General features: G+C 37.8%; 2 protein-coding genes across 4 annotated transcripts in view; both read right to left on the bottom strand.

Moving 5' to 3' along the window:
• Nucleotides 1-1,206: 1,206 nt before the first annotated feature.
• On the bottom strand, nucleotides 1,207-11,927 carry cd226 (CD226 molecule). Of its 2 annotated transcripts, none has more exons than XM_081353200.1 (7): nucleotides 11,828-11,927; nucleotides 11,206-11,386; nucleotides 9,661-9,987; nucleotides 7,501-7,857; nucleotides 3,702-3,798; nucleotides 3,108-3,162; nucleotides 1,207-2,465 (listed from the first exon to the last, which is right to left on the bottom strand). In XM_081353200.1, exons 1-7 carry the CDS (start codon nucleotides 11,831-11,833, stop codon nucleotides 2,334-2,336), a joined length of 1,155 nt encoding a protein of 384 aa, XP_081209326.1. In that variant the 5' UTR covers nucleotides 11,834-11,927; the 3' UTR covers nucleotides 1,207-2,333. The 2 variants fall into 2 exon arrangements, with proteins under 2 accessions (XP_081209326.1, XP_081209327.1); XM_081353201.1 differs by having other exon boundaries at nucleotides 11,806-11,854.
• The window catches only part of rttn (rotatin), a 58,688-nt gene continuing 51,954 nt past the window's right edge, over nucleotides 11,715-18,448 (bottom strand). For both annotated transcript variants that reach the window (XM_081353199.1, XM_081353198.1), the window contains exons 45-49: nucleotides 16,170-16,378; nucleotides 15,729-16,005; nucleotides 12,626-12,729; nucleotides 12,089-12,158; nucleotides 11,715-11,930 (exon numbers count right to left, since the gene is read on the bottom strand). In XM_081353199.1, the coding sequence (XP_081209325.1) occupies nucleotides 11,848-11,930; nucleotides 12,089-12,158; nucleotides 12,626-12,729; nucleotides 15,729-16,005; nucleotides 16,170-16,378 (743 nt within the window). In that variant the 3' untranslated portion in view covers nucleotides 11,715-11,847. The remainder of the gene's footprint in view (nucleotides 11,931-12,088; nucleotides 12,159-12,625; nucleotides 12,730-15,728; nucleotides 16,006-16,169; nucleotides 16,379-18,448) is intronic.

Below are 18,448 nucleotides of genomic sequence, written 5' to 3' on the forward strand. Positions count from 1 at the left end.
AAATGATCAGTTGCATTTTTGGATGAACTATTCTGTTCAATGTACCCCCAAAACAACTTTATTTTCTATGAAATTAATTTCTGAAAAGTGTCTACACACTGGATGGGAGGTTCCAGTTCATCTGAAGCCTCTCACACTGCAGAAGAAGTGCCTTCAGACTCTGCTAGACTGAGACTCTGGCTGGAACGCTGATTCAATTAGCATCCCTTCAACCATCCAACATGTGTAACTGAATTACGTTTATCTGTTGACACTGCATTTGTCTAAAAGCAGAACAAAATATCTGTTCTCTCCCTGCACAGGAAAACGCTTAACTCTTCTGAATGTCTTTGGGTTTTTTCAAATGGTCTTGTATAATAGGATGACAGAAGTGTGCACAGAAACAATGCATTCAGTGAGACAATCAATTTACTTTACAACTTGACCATAAAATACCTTTAAATGACTGTTGATCTTTTGTTTCATTGTGGTAGAAAAACCTGATTTGACTAGAATAATAACATTATGTCATGATGTGGAGCTAAATGTTTTAGAAGCACATTATGAATTGTATTTTTTCCCCCCTTGTAATTATTTGCCGATCCTCAGAATTCATTCTAGGCAGCGTTTAGTAGCACTTGAATGTGAATCAAACCTCTGTTTTCTTACGGTTTGCATTGTACATCATTTAAAAATGTCTTTAAAAAGGGAATGTCCTTTTCTAAGGAGGTTTCTAAGGGATATTTGGTCAAACACTGTTGTTTAATACCATGATATTCCATTGCTCGGGAATTTCCCTTTGGGATTTTCCAGAAATCATTTCTTGGAAGATGTCTTTCTGGTTGTGTTATAGCATTTACACCAGTTTTAGTTTGTGTGTGTGTGTGTGTGTGTGTGTGTGTGTATGCTTATTTGTAATTGTATGTTGTTTTTAATCCATGTTTTATTTTAAGGCATTAAGTAGATTTTGTCCTGTGTGGATGTGTCAATGTTTACTGAGTAAAATAAACTGGACTTCACAGAAACCCCTGAATACAGTATATGCGTCTGTGATGTGATGTGTGTGTGTGTGTGTGTTCTTAAATACAGTGAGAACAGTAATTTTGTGAAATTATATTGCTGTGATGGCAAGTTTTCAGCATCATTACTCCAGTTTTCAGTGTCACATTATACTTCAGAAATCAAAACATTTCTTATTATCAATATTGAAAAAAGTGATTTTTTTTAGATGAATAGAAAGTTCTAAAGAACAGCGTTTATTTGAAATGGCAATATTTACTGTCTCCTTGCTCTTAAAATAAAAGAAATCTTACTAACCCCAAACTTTAGAAATGTACATGTGATCTTTCCCTTCATACTTGATATAAGAAAAGCAAAAAGTCTACATTAAATGTTAATATCTTTATATAAGTCTTAAAGAACACCATCATTCAGGCATAATACAGTCTCATCCCACGTCTTTTCAGAGTACCAAGCCTAATTTTTGATTCGTAATCAAATACAGATTGCTTTGTGAGAACAAGGATAGAATAGAAGCATCAAAATGTGATTCATTTTATTACTGTACATGTTAAGTGCCCTGTGCTCAAACACCAAATCTGAACTCTTGAATGATCCGAATCGTTTAAAGTCATTATTCCTCACAATGCAAATCATATTCCGCCTGTAAGCTGAGCATTGTCAGTTCGACCTATGAGTAATGAAGCCTTCGTATCCTTGTTTTCATTCGTGAGGCTGGTACGTCCATTTCTGCAGAGAGAAAGCATTCGAGCTCAAACTAAGACACGAGACAAGGATGCGATTCTGAGAAGATTCATCCACTCAAAAGCTCTCTGAGATCCAATCATTTGATAATTAGAGTCACTCAAGCTAAAGCGTTGCTTCGGTGTCTGTTCAGAGTGACCGTGCTCAGCTTATATCTGGCTTTGATACAGTCCAGAAAGCTTCTTAAGCAGATTACCTGTCAAACAGTCTTCACCGAGGAGAAGAGAGGACATTTTTCCACAATGTGCATATGAGCAGTAAACATCCAGCACCATTATGCAATGAAATGCCATGAAATGTGGGGCCTGGGCCAGGTTTGAATGGTTAATGCACTGATGAAGATGACGATGATGATGATGATGATGATGATGGTGGTAGTGGTTCATCAAATGACAAATTATACGCACGGCTCCATTAATCTTCTGCATTATAAGGAATTTCCCCTCTGATCCATCCATTAGTATTCAGGTGCGAAAGCATTTCTTGGCACTGATGTTTGGTTTGTGTGTTATGATTTCTGCTCTTCAGCCAAAGCTAGTTCTTCCACGTAGACGGCAGTTTATCAGTTTGAACTATTGAGTGGTGGTATCTCATCTCTTTTGTTTTTGTTTTTTATGAGCCCTCACTATCTGGAAGTTAACATATATTTCTTTATCTCCCGCCCCACTTTTGGTCCCCTTTTTCATCCTGTCATAGACACAGCCATGATCATATGGGTTACGCTGCCACAGAAAGAAAACATTCAGTTTGAGTTATGAATAAAAGAAGCATTAGTACTACTGCAAAACATCTGTGTTAAGGGGTTTTTCAGTAGTTAAGGAGAATGCGGCAGCTAAGCAAAGACACGTTTATTGCAGGCTGTTGCAAGGACACGACAACACTTTTCAATACAATATTTAATAGAAAATATAAAGTCTAGATTTTCTAAGAACTATGTTTTGTCAAGTGAAAATGGATTCAGGAGAGATTGGATACTGATATGAGTATAAGAATTGCCATCTTTGCTTTGCCTTGTGTTTTTACAGTGGACACACTGGAATTGAGGCATGATGTGTTGATCCCAACAATTAAAAATGTCCCATGAACAGCCGTATGTTTATATACTGTATAATATACTGTAGCAGGGTGAATTTCATGAAATATGTCCAGGTCATACTTAAGTTTTACTATTGTTAACTCAAATTTAAATATATGAACAAAAAATATTTGTAATAGTTATATATATATATACACATATACATACAAAATCCATTTTTGAACGTTTGATTTTGGAGTGAAATATGATCGTGGACATTTCTCCATGAGATTCACGCAGCAGCAACACATGGGCAGCTGTGCGGAGCAAAACTGATTGACATATTTACCTGTCTTTTGGCAGGGTGCAGTTTGATTCTGTAGTCCTCCCTCTTCCTTTTCATCCTGTGAAAACCAGTTTAGAAATTGAGTTACGGTTTACTCTAGATGACAGTCGTAAAAGCCCACTTAATCATTTCATTAAGGAGCAGCAAAGCAAACACTGCCGTATGGAGATAAGCTCGCTTCACTGCAAAATAACAAACTGCGCACTCAGTATAAAACTTCGTGAGGCTGGCAGCAAGTGTGCTGGACATATGGTGAAGGCGAGGAGGGGACGGGATTTCACAGCCAGTTGTCTGAGAGACCTCTTCACAAACCAGACGCTTTTATCTTCATACTTAATGAAAGCTATGGGAAATGCATTGTTCTTCAACCTTCAGTGTTAATTCAGTCACAACATGCACAGAACACAAGTCTGCGCTATTATACCAGCAATGAATCTGTTCATACTTCCTATTTAGTTACCTCTATTTACTTCCATATAAAAAATAAGAAATTATGCTTTCGGCTGTGTTTATCACTTGCTAAAGCAAATCCTCACGAGATGAACTGAACCTGAAGTGAAAAAACATCTTTATGATTAATAAAGTAAGATGACTTACCTGTTCAGCCACGTCACTAATAAAATCATCAGAAGAGCGAAACCAACCAGCCCTCCTCCAATATACACATACAGCATGTGATGAAGACCCTTAAAATCTGAAATGAGAGACAAATTTAAAGGGTCACTGAATCCTAAAACACATTTTTTGAGATGTTAACTGATATGTACAGGTTGCACGTCAATGAAAACAACAATAGCACTCATTATGGGAAAAGAGTTTTTTTTTTTTTTATAAATTTCATTCAGGTTTGAAAAGCAAAGTTTAACCAACGTCACGAAAAGTGAGATATAGGCCTATGCGTTAACTCGAAGTGGTGATTGGCTGCTCTGGCTGGAGAGTATGCGTATCATCAGTTTCAGAGCATTTCTCTGCATTTATTCATGAGAATTACCTTTTTCATTGTGCTGTATAATGCTTGAGATCGCATTACATCAATTCAAAAGTCACAAAATAGTGTTTTAGCGCTGTTCATCACACTTTCTGTTCAAGTTCGGACACACGTGTAGTGTGTGTGTTTCCTCAGTACTGCAACACAAAAGTGCCGTTAACTATGCCGTTAAAGCTTAAATTTGAGTACCAACACATGGAAAATACGACTGTAACAATATTTAATATGTAAGAACACGCAGGAGAGATGTTTCTGCGCGGAACAGTAAGTTTAATAGCCTACTAGCAATGTGGATCACAGTTGATATCCGGACTGGAGCAAGTGTGGTTCAAGCTTTTATGGACATATTTCATATAGCCTACTCTAGTGCTCCAAACATGAACCAGCGGTGAATACACAGAGTATGCGCACATATTTCAGCTTGACATCTTCAAATTAATTAGGCCAATATACGTGATGAACGCAATGATGGATTATTCTCATACACTGAAAGACGAAAATTCAAAGAATGGACAAAACTGATGTAACTGTGTTAAACTGATGTGTGTTGTTTGTTCAGAGATTGTAGTGCTCGTAAACCTTAATGTTCTTTCTCATTTTTGATAGGTTATCGACCATGTCATATATTTATATTTTTAAAATCAAGATGTTTTTTTTTCTTTCTCTGCTCAAATTTTAATATTAATTTGTCTGTATAATGAGTGTGTTGTAGGTCTGTATTTTTTTTTCCTTCTTTCCATCCACTATACTACCACAGGATTAAGCCGCGGTCACACAATACAAATGCTGATTTACTGCTCATACGGGTCACTTTATTGATACTTTGCACGTGATGTCAGTTGTACTGGCTGGCGGGCAAGAACGTCATTCTCTAGCGACGAAAACCAGTAAACTAATCAAGGATCTTGCCAGGACGTTGCCAGTTTTAATATACAAAAGTTGGTGTTTTGAGGTGTACACGACATGCCAGATAGTTGTTGTGCGATTGGATGCACTAACCGCGTTTGTTGCCCGCCAGATATCACGTGACTGCAAAGTATCAATATGACGAATTCAAATTGTTGGTTAAGGCAGCACTGAGCACTGTTTTACTTGGTGAAAACAATCATACTAAAGCTACAATTTGGTGTTTTGAAAGTTATAACTGCGTTTGCTCTGTAACTGGTTTGAGACACTAGTTGCACATTGCAGTGCTAGATCAAAATTAGAATATCATATTAATAAAAGCTGGACGACTTGTGTTGCTAAATGTCATGCAATTACTTTTAAAATATCTTGTATGGTGGAGAAAATGCTGTATTTATTTTACTACAAATAAAGATCTTTCTGATTTTGTTATGTTAGCCACTTGTCAAAATAGTGTCGTCTCTGAGGCAGCATGATACAAACACATTACTGGCGGTAAACCATGTTGAGCTATATAACGATGATTCGTTTTCTGTTGATAAAGGTATCCAAACAGTTGCTCGCATGTCTAATAAAACAAATAATATATTAAAGCATCTTTGGTGTTTTCATGGTTTCTATGGAAGTAAAGTGATGTGACATCATTGACAGGTGACGCAATAACACGGGACGTTACACTGGTTAAAATTGCTGATTTCTCTGGATTTAAACATTATTGGAAAAATTTGGGATCATGTATGTACAGAATTCATCAAAATATATAACATTGCTCTAGTGGTTTTTGGATATTTTAATCCAAAAATCGTACATATTGTTAGCCTGACGTCGTAATACTCAGATGCTAGTCAGAATATGAGTCTGATACTGCTCCATTAGGCTGTGCTTAAAGGGCGTGTTTCAACCGAACCAGGAAAGAAAATGCCTCTGCACTCAACTGGATAGACCTACAACCAATCAGAGCAACGGAGTAAGTGACGTATGTTCTTCATTCATCTTTCCGATCGACAAATGCCTTGATCGCGGTTCTCTGTTCCTCTTTTCAAATTTATGCGCTGTCGTCGATATCTTCAATAACAGACGCGATGACGGAATCTACACATCTCAATTCTCCAGCGGCAGCCAACTTTGTTGTAAACGAATTCAACGACCCAAGCGTCCTTTGGTGACGTGGATGATTACGTTACTGTTGATTATCTGTCCATCATCGTATAAAGCCCGCCCTGACAATTTGATTGGTCCAAACAGCTCTGGTTCGAGCATAGTTGCTCCACAACGGATCAAGTCCAGAGCGAACTTCCCGACCTCAAATGTTGTGGGCGGGGCTAAGTTTGGCTGGCATCCAGGCTAACATATTGTGCTCAAAAATTCACAAAAACTTGATGGATTACTCAACATTTTGGTTCAGGACAGTCAGTTTCATATTTTGTGCTAACCCTTAAATGCCTGAATGTTTCGCCAAGCATTATTACATATTCTGGACTTTAACGACCCGGATCTATATCTAACACAGATGGTTCTCTAACTGCTGTAATAGTACAAAACTCTCCTGATATTTAAATAACAATGACAAAGGAATAAAATAAAGCATGTTTTGTTACCTTTTGGAACTCAATTTTAGTTTCAAATTTCGTAACCTTTTGGAGTTCAATTTGAGCAGATGCTTTTTACAATCATCACTGTCAGTTTTAGAGCTAATTTCCCAGTACATTCAGCATCTGGCTCATATTCACAATCATCATATTATCAAAACTATGATTTTCAACACCTTCAAAATCAATATTTTTATCGCTGACAGCTTCTTCACCAGATCTACCATCAAGTGACAGTGACACTAATATTTGATTGCGTTCAGTACTCGTTCTGCAGTAATAAATTCTGCAGATGATTCTTATTCTTATTATTTTGTTTAATGTCTGCAGCAATTATGTTTATAATCAATAGATTTAGGGAATACTAAGAATTTTGATGTCTAAATTCAAAAAATGAATGAGGGGGAGGGTAATTAATGACATCCCAGGCCGTTAAAAGACCTGAGGTATGCATTTAAGGGTTTAAACAATTTTTGTCTGTAAAAATTCATACATTTTAGAATAGCGGTGGCTCTCAAACAAAGGGCCGGGGCCCACTAGGGGGCCTCAAGATAAGTTAAATGTTACAAATAACAAAACAAGCATTGAAATAATCTACAACTAAGCTTAATATTAAGATATATCTTATTTCAATTCAGCGGCAAACATTTTTAATATTATTTTAGTGGACAATGGGGGGGCTTTCAGTCAAAATGCTTGAGATCTGTTTATTATTTTTTTAAATAATTATCATCCTTTTTTAAGAGAAAATTATTGCATGATAGGGTTTTTACTTACAAACACTACCATTCAAAAGTTTGGACACATGAATGACCTATGACTGGTCCTGGTCATCCTCTCAAAAGGACGCAGTGTGGACAAAAAGGTGCGGTGCGGAAAGAAAGATTTTAAAGCCGTCCCATCCTTGTCCTACCTTGAGCAGGTAGAGTGGTCAGCAGGACTGTGGTGGACTGCACACCGGCGTCTGTGCTGAAGTTGCAGCGGTACAGTCCTCCGTCTTCTTTAATGATGTTGGTGAGGTGTAGACTGACCTCCATAGCATCACTGCAGTTCACTCGTCCTCTACTGTCGAACTCATTCAGCTCCACTCCTTCGCTCAGCATCTGACACGTTGCTATAATATTGCTACTGCCCTCCTCAGCGTTCAGTTTCTCTATGCTTACTTGTAAAACCTCACCGTTGTGGACAAGGTCACATTTAATGGTCAGGTTATCGTTCTCTGCCGCCACCAACTTAGTGTCCGGTTGAATAGAGATGGTGGTGGTGATTGCTAGAAAAAAAGTAAGAGACATGTTATTCAAGATCATAAGACATTATGTAGCCCCGCCCCTTTTCGGCACTGCATTCGTTGTGTTCTGTCTTCCGGTTTGTATTTCCACAGCATGAAGTTAAGATTTTATGGATTTATTTATGAATGAACCGCTCATTTTCAAATCTTCCTGGTTTTCTGATTTTTGAAATCTTCTTCAAACAACACTCATAACTTTCATTAACTCTACAATAAGTAAATCCACTAAACCAGCTACAGTACATACTCTTCAACAGTGATGCCATAGAAATATACAGATCTATCGCAAAAACAGAATGTCAGGGTTATACCTATTGAATTTAGTGCTCGACCAGTATGGATTTTTTCGAGGGGCCGATATCAGCCCCTTTCACACTGCGCAATAATCCCGGCAAATTGCCGGGAAATTGCCAGAACGCCTTCTGTGTGAACGCAAACACGACCCGGGATTGATGCCGGTGTTGTGCCGAATTTCAACCCCCGCCAAATTATTACCCCCGCCAGCATTGGCAGGTTTAGGATTAGTTGTGGGGGAGGGGTTAGGATTAGGGGAGGGGTTAGGATTAGGCAATCAGGTGCTGACTTCAACGAGGGGGGTAATAATTTGGCAGGGGGGGTCGAAATTCGGCACTACACCGGAAAATCACTGGAAGCGTGAATGAACCAAAATCAAACGAACCCGGGTCAAATCCCGGGTCACTTTATCCGTGTATTTTCCGGAATCTCTGTGTGAAAGGGGCTTTAGAGAGCAGGATGGTCGATTTAAAACCGATTGGCTATATATGATATCACGCAATTTCATTTAAAGACAGTAAATAATACATGGATAACAATTGCTGCAATAAAAATGTATTTACATTTATTTAACATATTTACTAAATTAGAAATCGGAAAATATATATCCTTATGCAAAAAAGTGATAAAAAGTAGATCTGTAAAATTAACAGATTTTTATGTTTTACAGAACATCTTAATACTGTAATCCTAATCCTATTTGGATTCACTAAAGATTGGGGTTTGTGGAACTAAATGTTTATTACATATTCTAAGATGATATACCTACATGCATATTTTGTGAATGGCGATGTTATGTGAGAAAGTATTGTAGCATTTGTTTTTTGTTTTATTACTGATAATAGAATAATAATAATAATAATATACTTAATAATATACCATTTGATTTCTTTAAAGTTACCATGAAATCAAAATTACCAAGTTCAGGGTTTTTTTTATGGAATATTGCAGTATTTACTATAAATGATTTATCTGTGCACATAATTGTTTTAATTCATGTGCCCTCATAATCTTTAATCAAAACAACTTCCCCTCTCTCAAACAATGACATCTCTTCTCTGATGATGTGTTTACGGCACGAGGGCGGGGCAACCTGTCAATCACATGACATCACAGCAATAGCAAACCAAGCAATCCAACAAATTCCTGATGGACAAAATCAAATCCCACCCTACATGTCTCTTGTTCGAGTAGCCGTTTCACTCGGAAATACGTTACAATAGGAAAGAAAAGACTGGCAATTTGCTTCTCATGACGAATATTCTAGATAGAATTGTTAAACAAAACTAATGAAGGCGTAGAATGGGTACTGTGTTCATAGCACTGTTAAAATAAAAGTATTTTCTGACACTTATCGGCCAAAAAGAAAAATTTGTCGTCCCATAATTTAAAAAAATGTAAAATATCGGTATAAATTGGTTGACCACTTATTAGCTCATATGTTTTCATCTGTAATGCTGAAGATGGCAAAAGTGAAATGTTTTCAATCACCTGCTTTTTCGACAAATGTGTCTTTTGTCCATGAACCCTGAGGATATGTCTGCAGAGAGCAATGATACTGGCCGATGTCATCCTCGGTGACGTTACTTATGGAAATGCTGCCATCCATCTGGGTGGTTTTCAGAAACTCCACTCTACCGTCAAAAGATGATTCGAAGTTGGTGCCATACTGAGGATGATAAATAGCTACAGGTTTTGAAAGAGACTTTTTAGTCCAAGAGACCATAGTGAGCTGGCCAGTCCACGGACACAGGCAGTCCAATATCATTCCCTCCTGCAGTATGACTGTTGACTCTGGGGCTTTCATCTGAACAGAGCCTAGAAGACCATTGCGGAAGTGTGGGAAGGCAGACACAGATTAAAAAAAAGGGAGAATATTAAATAGGATTATTGTATTACTTACACCAATGCCAATAAAGCTATTGTATTGGAATACAAAACCAACTAAAAGATACATCATTTCACATTGTTTTTTGTTATGCTAGATTTCAAAACTAATTTGTTAGAGATTTTGCAACGAAGTCAATGAAATATTTTTGAAATACACTACCATACAAAAGTTTGAGGTTGGCAAGAATGTTTGTTTTTGTAAAAAAAAAAAAAATAAATAATAATAATAAAATCTCACCCTGGCCTCATTTATTTGATCAAAGATGCAGTAAAACACTGATATTGTGAAATATTATTAATTTAAATATATATTAAAATGGCACAGCTAAGTTTTCAGCAACATTACTCCAGTTTTCAGTGATCCTTCAGAAGTCAGTCTAATATGCTGATATGAATATCAAGAAATGTATTATTATCAGTGTTGAAAACAGTGCTGTGTTAATATTTTTGCGAGAAAAAAAAAAAAAAAAAAAACCCCAACAGAATTTTCTGTAACATTCTACAACCACGCACTAAATATTTCAAAGGTGACAGTAGACACTTATATTATTATATAAATATTACATCAATTACAATAATTTTTTTTCAGATATGTAAATTTTAATTTTAAATTACCATTCAAACTGTTCTAACTATATATATATATACCTAAATAGAGGCATGTGCCCAAATACAATGTTCTCCTAGCTATCCAACCAACAAGTGTTGCTGGTTTTCACTTCTGTCTCCAGTTTTTTGGTGAAGTTGCAGCAGAACACTTAAGATTTAAGTTTATTAAACTGTTATTGTTTGTTTAGTTTTATATGGGTACAAAATACAATGTAACCACAACAACTACAAGTACAACTGAAAGTTACTTTCTATGCAACACATGTCCTCCTTTTTAAACTAAGCAAAATCAGTTACTTCAGCCGTTTCCTTCAATAGTCTATGAAAAACTTTTTTTTTTAATTTATATTCATCAATAAACAGTCAATTCAGCTCGTACGTAAACAGGAACACTGTTTATAATGCAAGAGAACAGCCATCCATGCTTACGCATCCTTAAATATAGATATAAATTACCAATAAGGCACAAACAATTGCTTATAACAAATCATTTAACTACAGCCAAAAGTTCCTACCTTTGCTAAAAAACTACATTACCTTTCAGAAAACAGAGTGGCATCATGAGTACCAAGAAGTACCAGTAATCCTTTTGTACTGCCACCATCTTGCTCCTCTGAGACAGAATGAATACAGCATTGACAGGACTGAGGCGACCACAGGCACTATCTGTGTTCAGCTGCAAGAGTCTGCAATCACCTCCTAAACCAGCGGTTAAACACTGTCACAGAGGAGGTGTTAAGTTCACCAAAATACAATGGCCACAATTCTAGCCCACACACAGTTTTTTTTTTTTTTTTTTTGTTCTACTGAAACTGAAAGAGCGGATTGGAAACCAATCTCTGAATTCCCCTATAAGAATACATCAAAATAAAAGTAAAACAAAAATAATGACCATACGTGATTCATCCATAACAGGATAGTACACCCAAAAATGGTGAAATAATAAACTTTGGGTGTACTATTCCTTTACAGTGCATGTGATGATTAAAGAGATTTCATCATCCAGTCATACCGATCTGACAGCTGGAAAATGGAGAGGCGTCTACTGTAAAACCAGTTCATTTATTGATTTGCTACAAAACAAAAATATACAAAAACTGTTTCATAGTATGTACCAAAACATCAATATACATTCACATTATTAGGTGACTTCAATGACCTCCATCACCAGTGAGGCACTTAAGAGTTGAAGATGTGTGTGAGATTTCTCAGGCACTTCAGAAGATAGATGTTCAGGGGTTTGTCACTTCTGTGCTCTTCTTCTACACGAACAAAAACAAACAAACAGACAGACAGACGGACAAACAATTACCACACATTCGCATAAAAAAGATCCAATCCTGATGTATCTACTGCTGTAGTACCATCTGAAGAGTAAAAACGAGAGGCTCTCCTATGATCAAACTGAATATATTCGCACCTTTCCTGGCGGACACGTATGCCTCTTCAACTTTCAGTCTGATGGAAGGACACTTCAAAGTGGCCTTTGCCTTTGCAAGAGGAGACATGCAGGATGGGAAGATAAAAGGTGAGACGGATCTCCAAGTGTGAGACTCGCATGTAATTTGTGTTTGTAAAAAATTATCATGAATAGTGTCTTATTTCACATCCCGCTGCCAAAGAACTGTTGCTTGAGTCTAGTACAACTATTTCATATTTTTCCCAATAATTCATTGAAGGGACAGTTCACCCGAAAGTGAAAATTCTGTCATGTCGTTTCTGTGGCTTAAAAGTGCAAGTTGCATAGGCTGTCAATGAAGAAATGCCAGAAAGCTCTCAGATTTCATTAAAAATATCTTCATTTGTGTTCCAAAGATGAGCGAAAGACTTTCGGGTTTGGAACGATATGAGGGTGAGTAAATGATGACAACATTTTCATTTTTGGGTGAACTATCCCTTTAACTGTTTGTAAAAAGCATTATATAACAACTAAATGCCACTGAATAAATTACATTACCTTCTGATTGTTGTGCAATAAAGCCCAAAGTGCTGAAGCTCCTATGGTACGTATATCTGATGAGCTACTGCTCAAACAAGAGACTAATAGCTCAACAGCTTTATCTGAAATACAAAGACATGTTTATATATATCAATATGTATATGTAAATGTAAATATAACACATACACACAAACATAAACACACACCTTATTGTACATACATACTGTGAGTGTGCATAGATACAGTGAGGAAAATAAGTATTTGAACACCCTGCTATTTTGCAAGTTCTCCCACTTAGAAATCATGGAGGGGTCTGAAATTGTCATCGTAGGTGCATGTCCACTGTGAGAAACATAATCGAAAAAAAAAAAAATCCAGAAATCACAATGTATGATTTTTTAACTATTTATTTGTATGATACAGCTGCAAATAAGTATTTGAACACCTGAGAAAATCAATGTTAATATTTGGTACAGTAGCCTTTGTTTGCAATTACAGAGGTCAAACGTTTCCTGTAGTTTTTCACCAGGTTTGCACACACTGCAGGAGGGATTTTGGCCCACTCCTCCACACAGATCTTCTCTAGATCAGTCAGGTTTCTGGGCTGTCGCTGAGAAACACGGAGTTTGAGCTCCCTCCAAAGATTCTCTATTGGGTTTAGGTCTGGAGACTGGCTAGGCCACGCCAGAACCTTGGTATGCTTCTTACAGAGCCACTCCTTGGTTATCCTGGCTGTGTGCTTCGGGTCATTGTCATGTTGGAAGACCCAGCCTCGACCCATCTTCAATGCTCTAACTGAGGGAAGGAGGTTGTTCCCCAAAATCTCGCAATACATGGCCCCGGTCATCCTCTCCTTAATACAGTGCAGTCGCCCTGTCCCATGTGCAGAAAAACACCCCCAAAGCATGATGCTACCACCCCCATGCTTCACAGTAGGGATGGTGTTCTTGGGATGGTACTCATCATTCTTCTTCCTCCAAACATGTTTAGTGGAATTATGATGACCAAAAAGTTCTATTTTGGTCTCATCTGACCACATGACTTTCTCCCATGACTCCTCTGGATCATCCAAATGGTCATTGGCAAACTTAAGACGGGCCTTGACATGTGCTGGTTTAAGGAGGGGAACCTTCCGTGCCATGCATGATTTCAAACCATGACGTCTTAGTGTATTACCAACAGTAACCTTGGAAACGGTGGTCCCAGCTCTTTTCAGGTCATTGACCAGCTCCTCCCGTGTAGTTCTGGGCTGATTTCTCACCTTTCTTAGGATCATTGAGACCCCACGAGGTGAGATCTTCCATGGAGCCCCAGTCCGAGGGAGATTGACAGTCATGTTTAGCTTCTTCCATTTTCTAATGATTGCTCCAACAGTGGACCTTTTTTCACCGAGCTGCTTGGCAATTTCCCCGTAGCCCTTTCCAGCCTTGTGGAGGTGTACAATTTTGTCTCTAGTGTCTTTGGACAGCTCTTTGGTCTTGGCCATGTTAGTAGTTGGATTCTTACTGATTGTATGGGGTGGACAGGTGTCTTTATGCAGCTAACGACCTCAAACAGGTGCATCTAATTTAGGATAATAAATGGAGTGGAGGTGGACATTTTAAAGGCAGACTAACAGGTCTTTGAGGGTCAGAATTCTAGCTGATAGACAGGTGTTCAAATACTTATTTGCAGCTGTATCATACAAATAGTTAAAAAATCATACATTGTGATTTCTGGATTTGTTTTTTAGATTATATCTCTCACAGTGGACATGCACCTACGATGACAATTTCAGACCCCTCCATGATTTCTAAGTGGGAGAACTTGCAAAATAGCAGGGTGTTCAAATACTTATTTTCCTCACTGTATATCAATGTTTAATTGTAAAAAGTAATACAAATGACATTATTGGTAGTGTGGATTTGCACAGTTTTACACTGTTTTATGAGTACATTCACATTATGTCAAGTCAATCATCTCATTTCCTTTGCTTTCTATAAAAAGGAATTGGGCGGAAACGTTGATGTAATGTGTAAAACTATTATCACTCCATTGCGGCTGTTGTGACACATCCGTACTTCAGTGTGTTTGTGTGTGGTGGATCACTTTTACACAGGGAGTGTTAAACTCATCTTAACAGGCTGGAGTCTGTCACAAACTCCAAACTTCAAACAAATTTTTATTACTTAGAATTAATTATTGATATATGTATTGATATATGTACTGTGTGTGTGTGTGTGTGTGTGTGCTGGGACGCGCGCGCACACACACATACACACACTTTACACAGAAAGGACTTGAACTTGTCCCTGACCTTTTTGCTGTGAGCTGACAGTGCTACCCACTGAGCCACAGTGCCGCCTTTCAACATTCACTAATACATTATTAAAATCAAAAGTTGTATCTGTTAAAGTGTTAGTTCACCCAAAAATTGTCATTAATTACTCACCCTCATTGTTCCAAACCTGTAAGACTTTCGTTCATCTTCAGAACACAAATGAAGATCTTTTTAGTGAAATCTGAGAGCTTTCTGTCCTATGTGAGTAAAAGCCAAAATTAAATATTTTTATCATAAAGCGATCGAGTCTCTTCAGAAGATTTGGACTAAACCGCTTAATTCATGTGGATTAGTTTCACAATCTCTTTATTACATTTTTGAATCATCAAATTGGAAGTTGCATAGCTGTCTATGGAGAGAGTACAGAAAGCTCTCAGATTTGATCAAACAGATGAACAAAAGTCTTATGGGTTTGAACGACATGAGGGGGGCGGCATTTTTGGGTGAACTATCCCTTTAATATTTAATGGACTTGAGCTTATATGAACAATGAACAGTATTTTTATTAACTAACATAAAGATGAATAAAAACAGTAACAAATGTATTGCTCATTGTTAGTTAACGCATTAACGTTAACTAATAACACCTTATTGTAAAGTGTTACTATTATGTTATTGTTACTTTTGGGGAAAAAAACAGGTTGATATATCAGCCAGGCCAATTATTCAGACAACATTTGGCTATTTTGTTAACCATGTCTGCTGAGCCTTATTAGAGACTGGCATTGGCATCAACCACTCAAAAAGAAGCATGTTGGTCGACCATTAACATCTAAAGCCCAGTAAATCCAGCACTCATACCGTTGGCTAAGACTTTGGGCTTGTTAGCGGAGCAGAAGCAGATGTTGTGGAGAATGAGCAGGATGGTGGGTTTAGTGCTGGAGTGTTTGGACTGGGCCAGTTCGACCAGCAGCTCCAAAGCCCCCCGGAGCCTGAGGATCATCTGCTGTCCGTCCTCCCCGAACGACACGTTCAGCAGCAGCCTGAGCCACAGGGACAGAGGATCCCCTGTCGAAACGCCACCTCGACCACCTGCCTTAGGCATGGGGAGAGACAGGAAGTGCTGCAGGAAGTTACTCTAGGGAAAGAACAAGAAAGAAACTTTTGTTAACACTTCTCTTTGTGAATTTCTCTATGAAACTAAAAAGTGGATGTGCAATCAAAGGTTCTCAACTATATTATTCACTGTATAGACACTCAATCCCCTGAATTGTCTTGTTTAAACATTAGCCAGTGAGTTACCTTCAGCAGTGCCCCTTTGCAGTCCCTTGAGATGGCCAGGTTGGCCAGCAATGAGAAAGCCAGACTGTGGATGCTGCTGTTGTCAGGAGCAACCTGGGAGGCCAGTTTCATCACCCCATGCATCAGTGAATTTGTGACCGCAGTCTTAGGAAGAACGGCCTGAACTGAGCCAGAGCTACAACTGCTGCTGCTACATAAAGCACTGCATGCTGAAAGAGAATGAAGGACAGACAGAGAAAGAGATAACTTGACTATGGAAAAATAGTATGTGTACAAAGACTATACAAAGAGTTACAAGAAACCAAGTAACCATCTCAGAAAGATTATATAAGAACGTTAAGGAAACAGAACTGTTGATCAGTGTTTCTTGTCAGAAACCATCCTAAACCCTAAAATTAGGCCAAACCCTTACATAACAATACATTTTTCAGCTTTAAACACATTGCCACACACAAACACACACACGGTCTCATTTTCAGTAAGGATGCATTAATTCAGTCAAAAGTGACAAAGAATCCTGAAAAAAAGTATTAAGCAGCACAACGGTTTTCAACTGTTGATGATAATAAGAAATGTTTGATGAAATGTTGATGAACCAAATCAGCATATTAGAATGATTTCTAAAGGATCATGTGACACTGAAAACGGGTAAATTCAGTTTTGCCATCACAGGAATTAAATGCTAAAGGAAACAGTTATCTGATATAAAACCACAACCATCTTTACTGCCTCAAAATATCACCTTACAGTTGTGTAACAATGAGCTTGGAAACTCAATGGAAACTTCCATTGTATTTTAATTCTAAATATATCTAGATAAAAATGTATTTCCTCCAGGTCTAACAATGCTGCATTTAGTAGTCTCAAAACCACACTTCTGGGTAAGTTGACAGACATATTTTTAAGAATAGCATGACTGCGGGTGAATCATTTAACATTATTCTACTGGATTATTGAGAGAACTCAGCAGGTTTTGCTTGCAGAATAAATCCAATATTAATCGGCCAGATGAAAGAATGAGGGTTGTGTGTAGCAGGTTAATGAATTATACAATAAAAAGTGACACAGGACAGAGTATGATGGGAAGGAAAATTGCTGGAGGGCTGATTCCATAACTGATGGACCAAGCTCGTGAACTTTAAACATCACCTGCTGTAAGCACAGACCTTGAGAAACACCACAGATGAAGCACGCTATAGTAGCCTAGTGTTGTTAAACTATAGTGACAGCTCAAACGCACACACAAATATAGGCCTAAAAACACATGCACACCCACAGACGTTAGACGTATACGTACAAACTGACTATACGCCCATGCATTGCTGGCTCTTCACAGGTGTGAAGCCACATCCTGTGCTAAAGCACAGCTTTCCATGAGATCAGATACGTGATCATTGTGTTTAGGTTAACACACTCACGAACAGACACTTTCATGTACAAAAGTAGTTTCTCTCACTCTCACTCTCTCTCACACACACACACACACACACACACACGTGAAAACGCTTTCATGTGTAACCATCTTGCTCTCACACACACAATGCAGTTTTTAAAGATTAACGTACAGATTTATTTTTTTTGTGTCTGAAGGATGAATTTCTTCCTGGTTTTCTCTAGATTTTTCCTAACACATAATATATATTCTATATTTATAGAAAAGGGAGGTACTACAGCTAACAATCTTGTCTAATATAATCAACAGTGGTTGGTAATCGTCAGACCCTTTTCTTATGAGGTTGTTATAAATAATGCTTCTAACTTAAGGCTAAATTCTCCATGAAATATTAAATGCTATTTTATTTTAATATTATATTATCATAATAGTGACCATTAATTTCAGATTTTGCTTTTAAAGAGGTCCTGAATGAATGAATTACGCATTTATATCGCGCTTTTCTTATGTACTACTGTACAGCCAAAGTGCTTTACAATCATATCAGGGGTTTCTCCTCACCCACCATCAATGTGCAGCTTCCAACTGGACAACGGTGCCAGGATGGAGCCATTTGAAAGGAGGCCGATTATTAGGACTCCATGATTGATAAGAGCCGAGAGAGAGAATTTGACCAGGACACCAGGGTTACAACCCTACTGTTTACGAGAAGTGCCACAGGATTTTAAATGACCACAGAGTGTCAGGATCTCGGTTTAACATTTCACCCGAAGGACGGACCACGGATCATCGCATGAGAAATCAAATTTGCCTTGATGGTTTGACATATAAGAGGTCTTTGTACCATTAAAACATCTTCCAATTTTCATATCTTAAAACATCCTCA

This window comes from Scardinius erythrophthalmus (genome assembly GCF_964197995.2).
Source record: "Scardinius erythrophthalmus genome assembly, chromosome: 22".
In the NCBI taxonomy this organism is placed as follows: Eukaryota; Metazoa; Chordata; class Actinopteri; order Cypriniformes; family Leuciscidae; genus Scardinius; species Scardinius erythrophthalmus.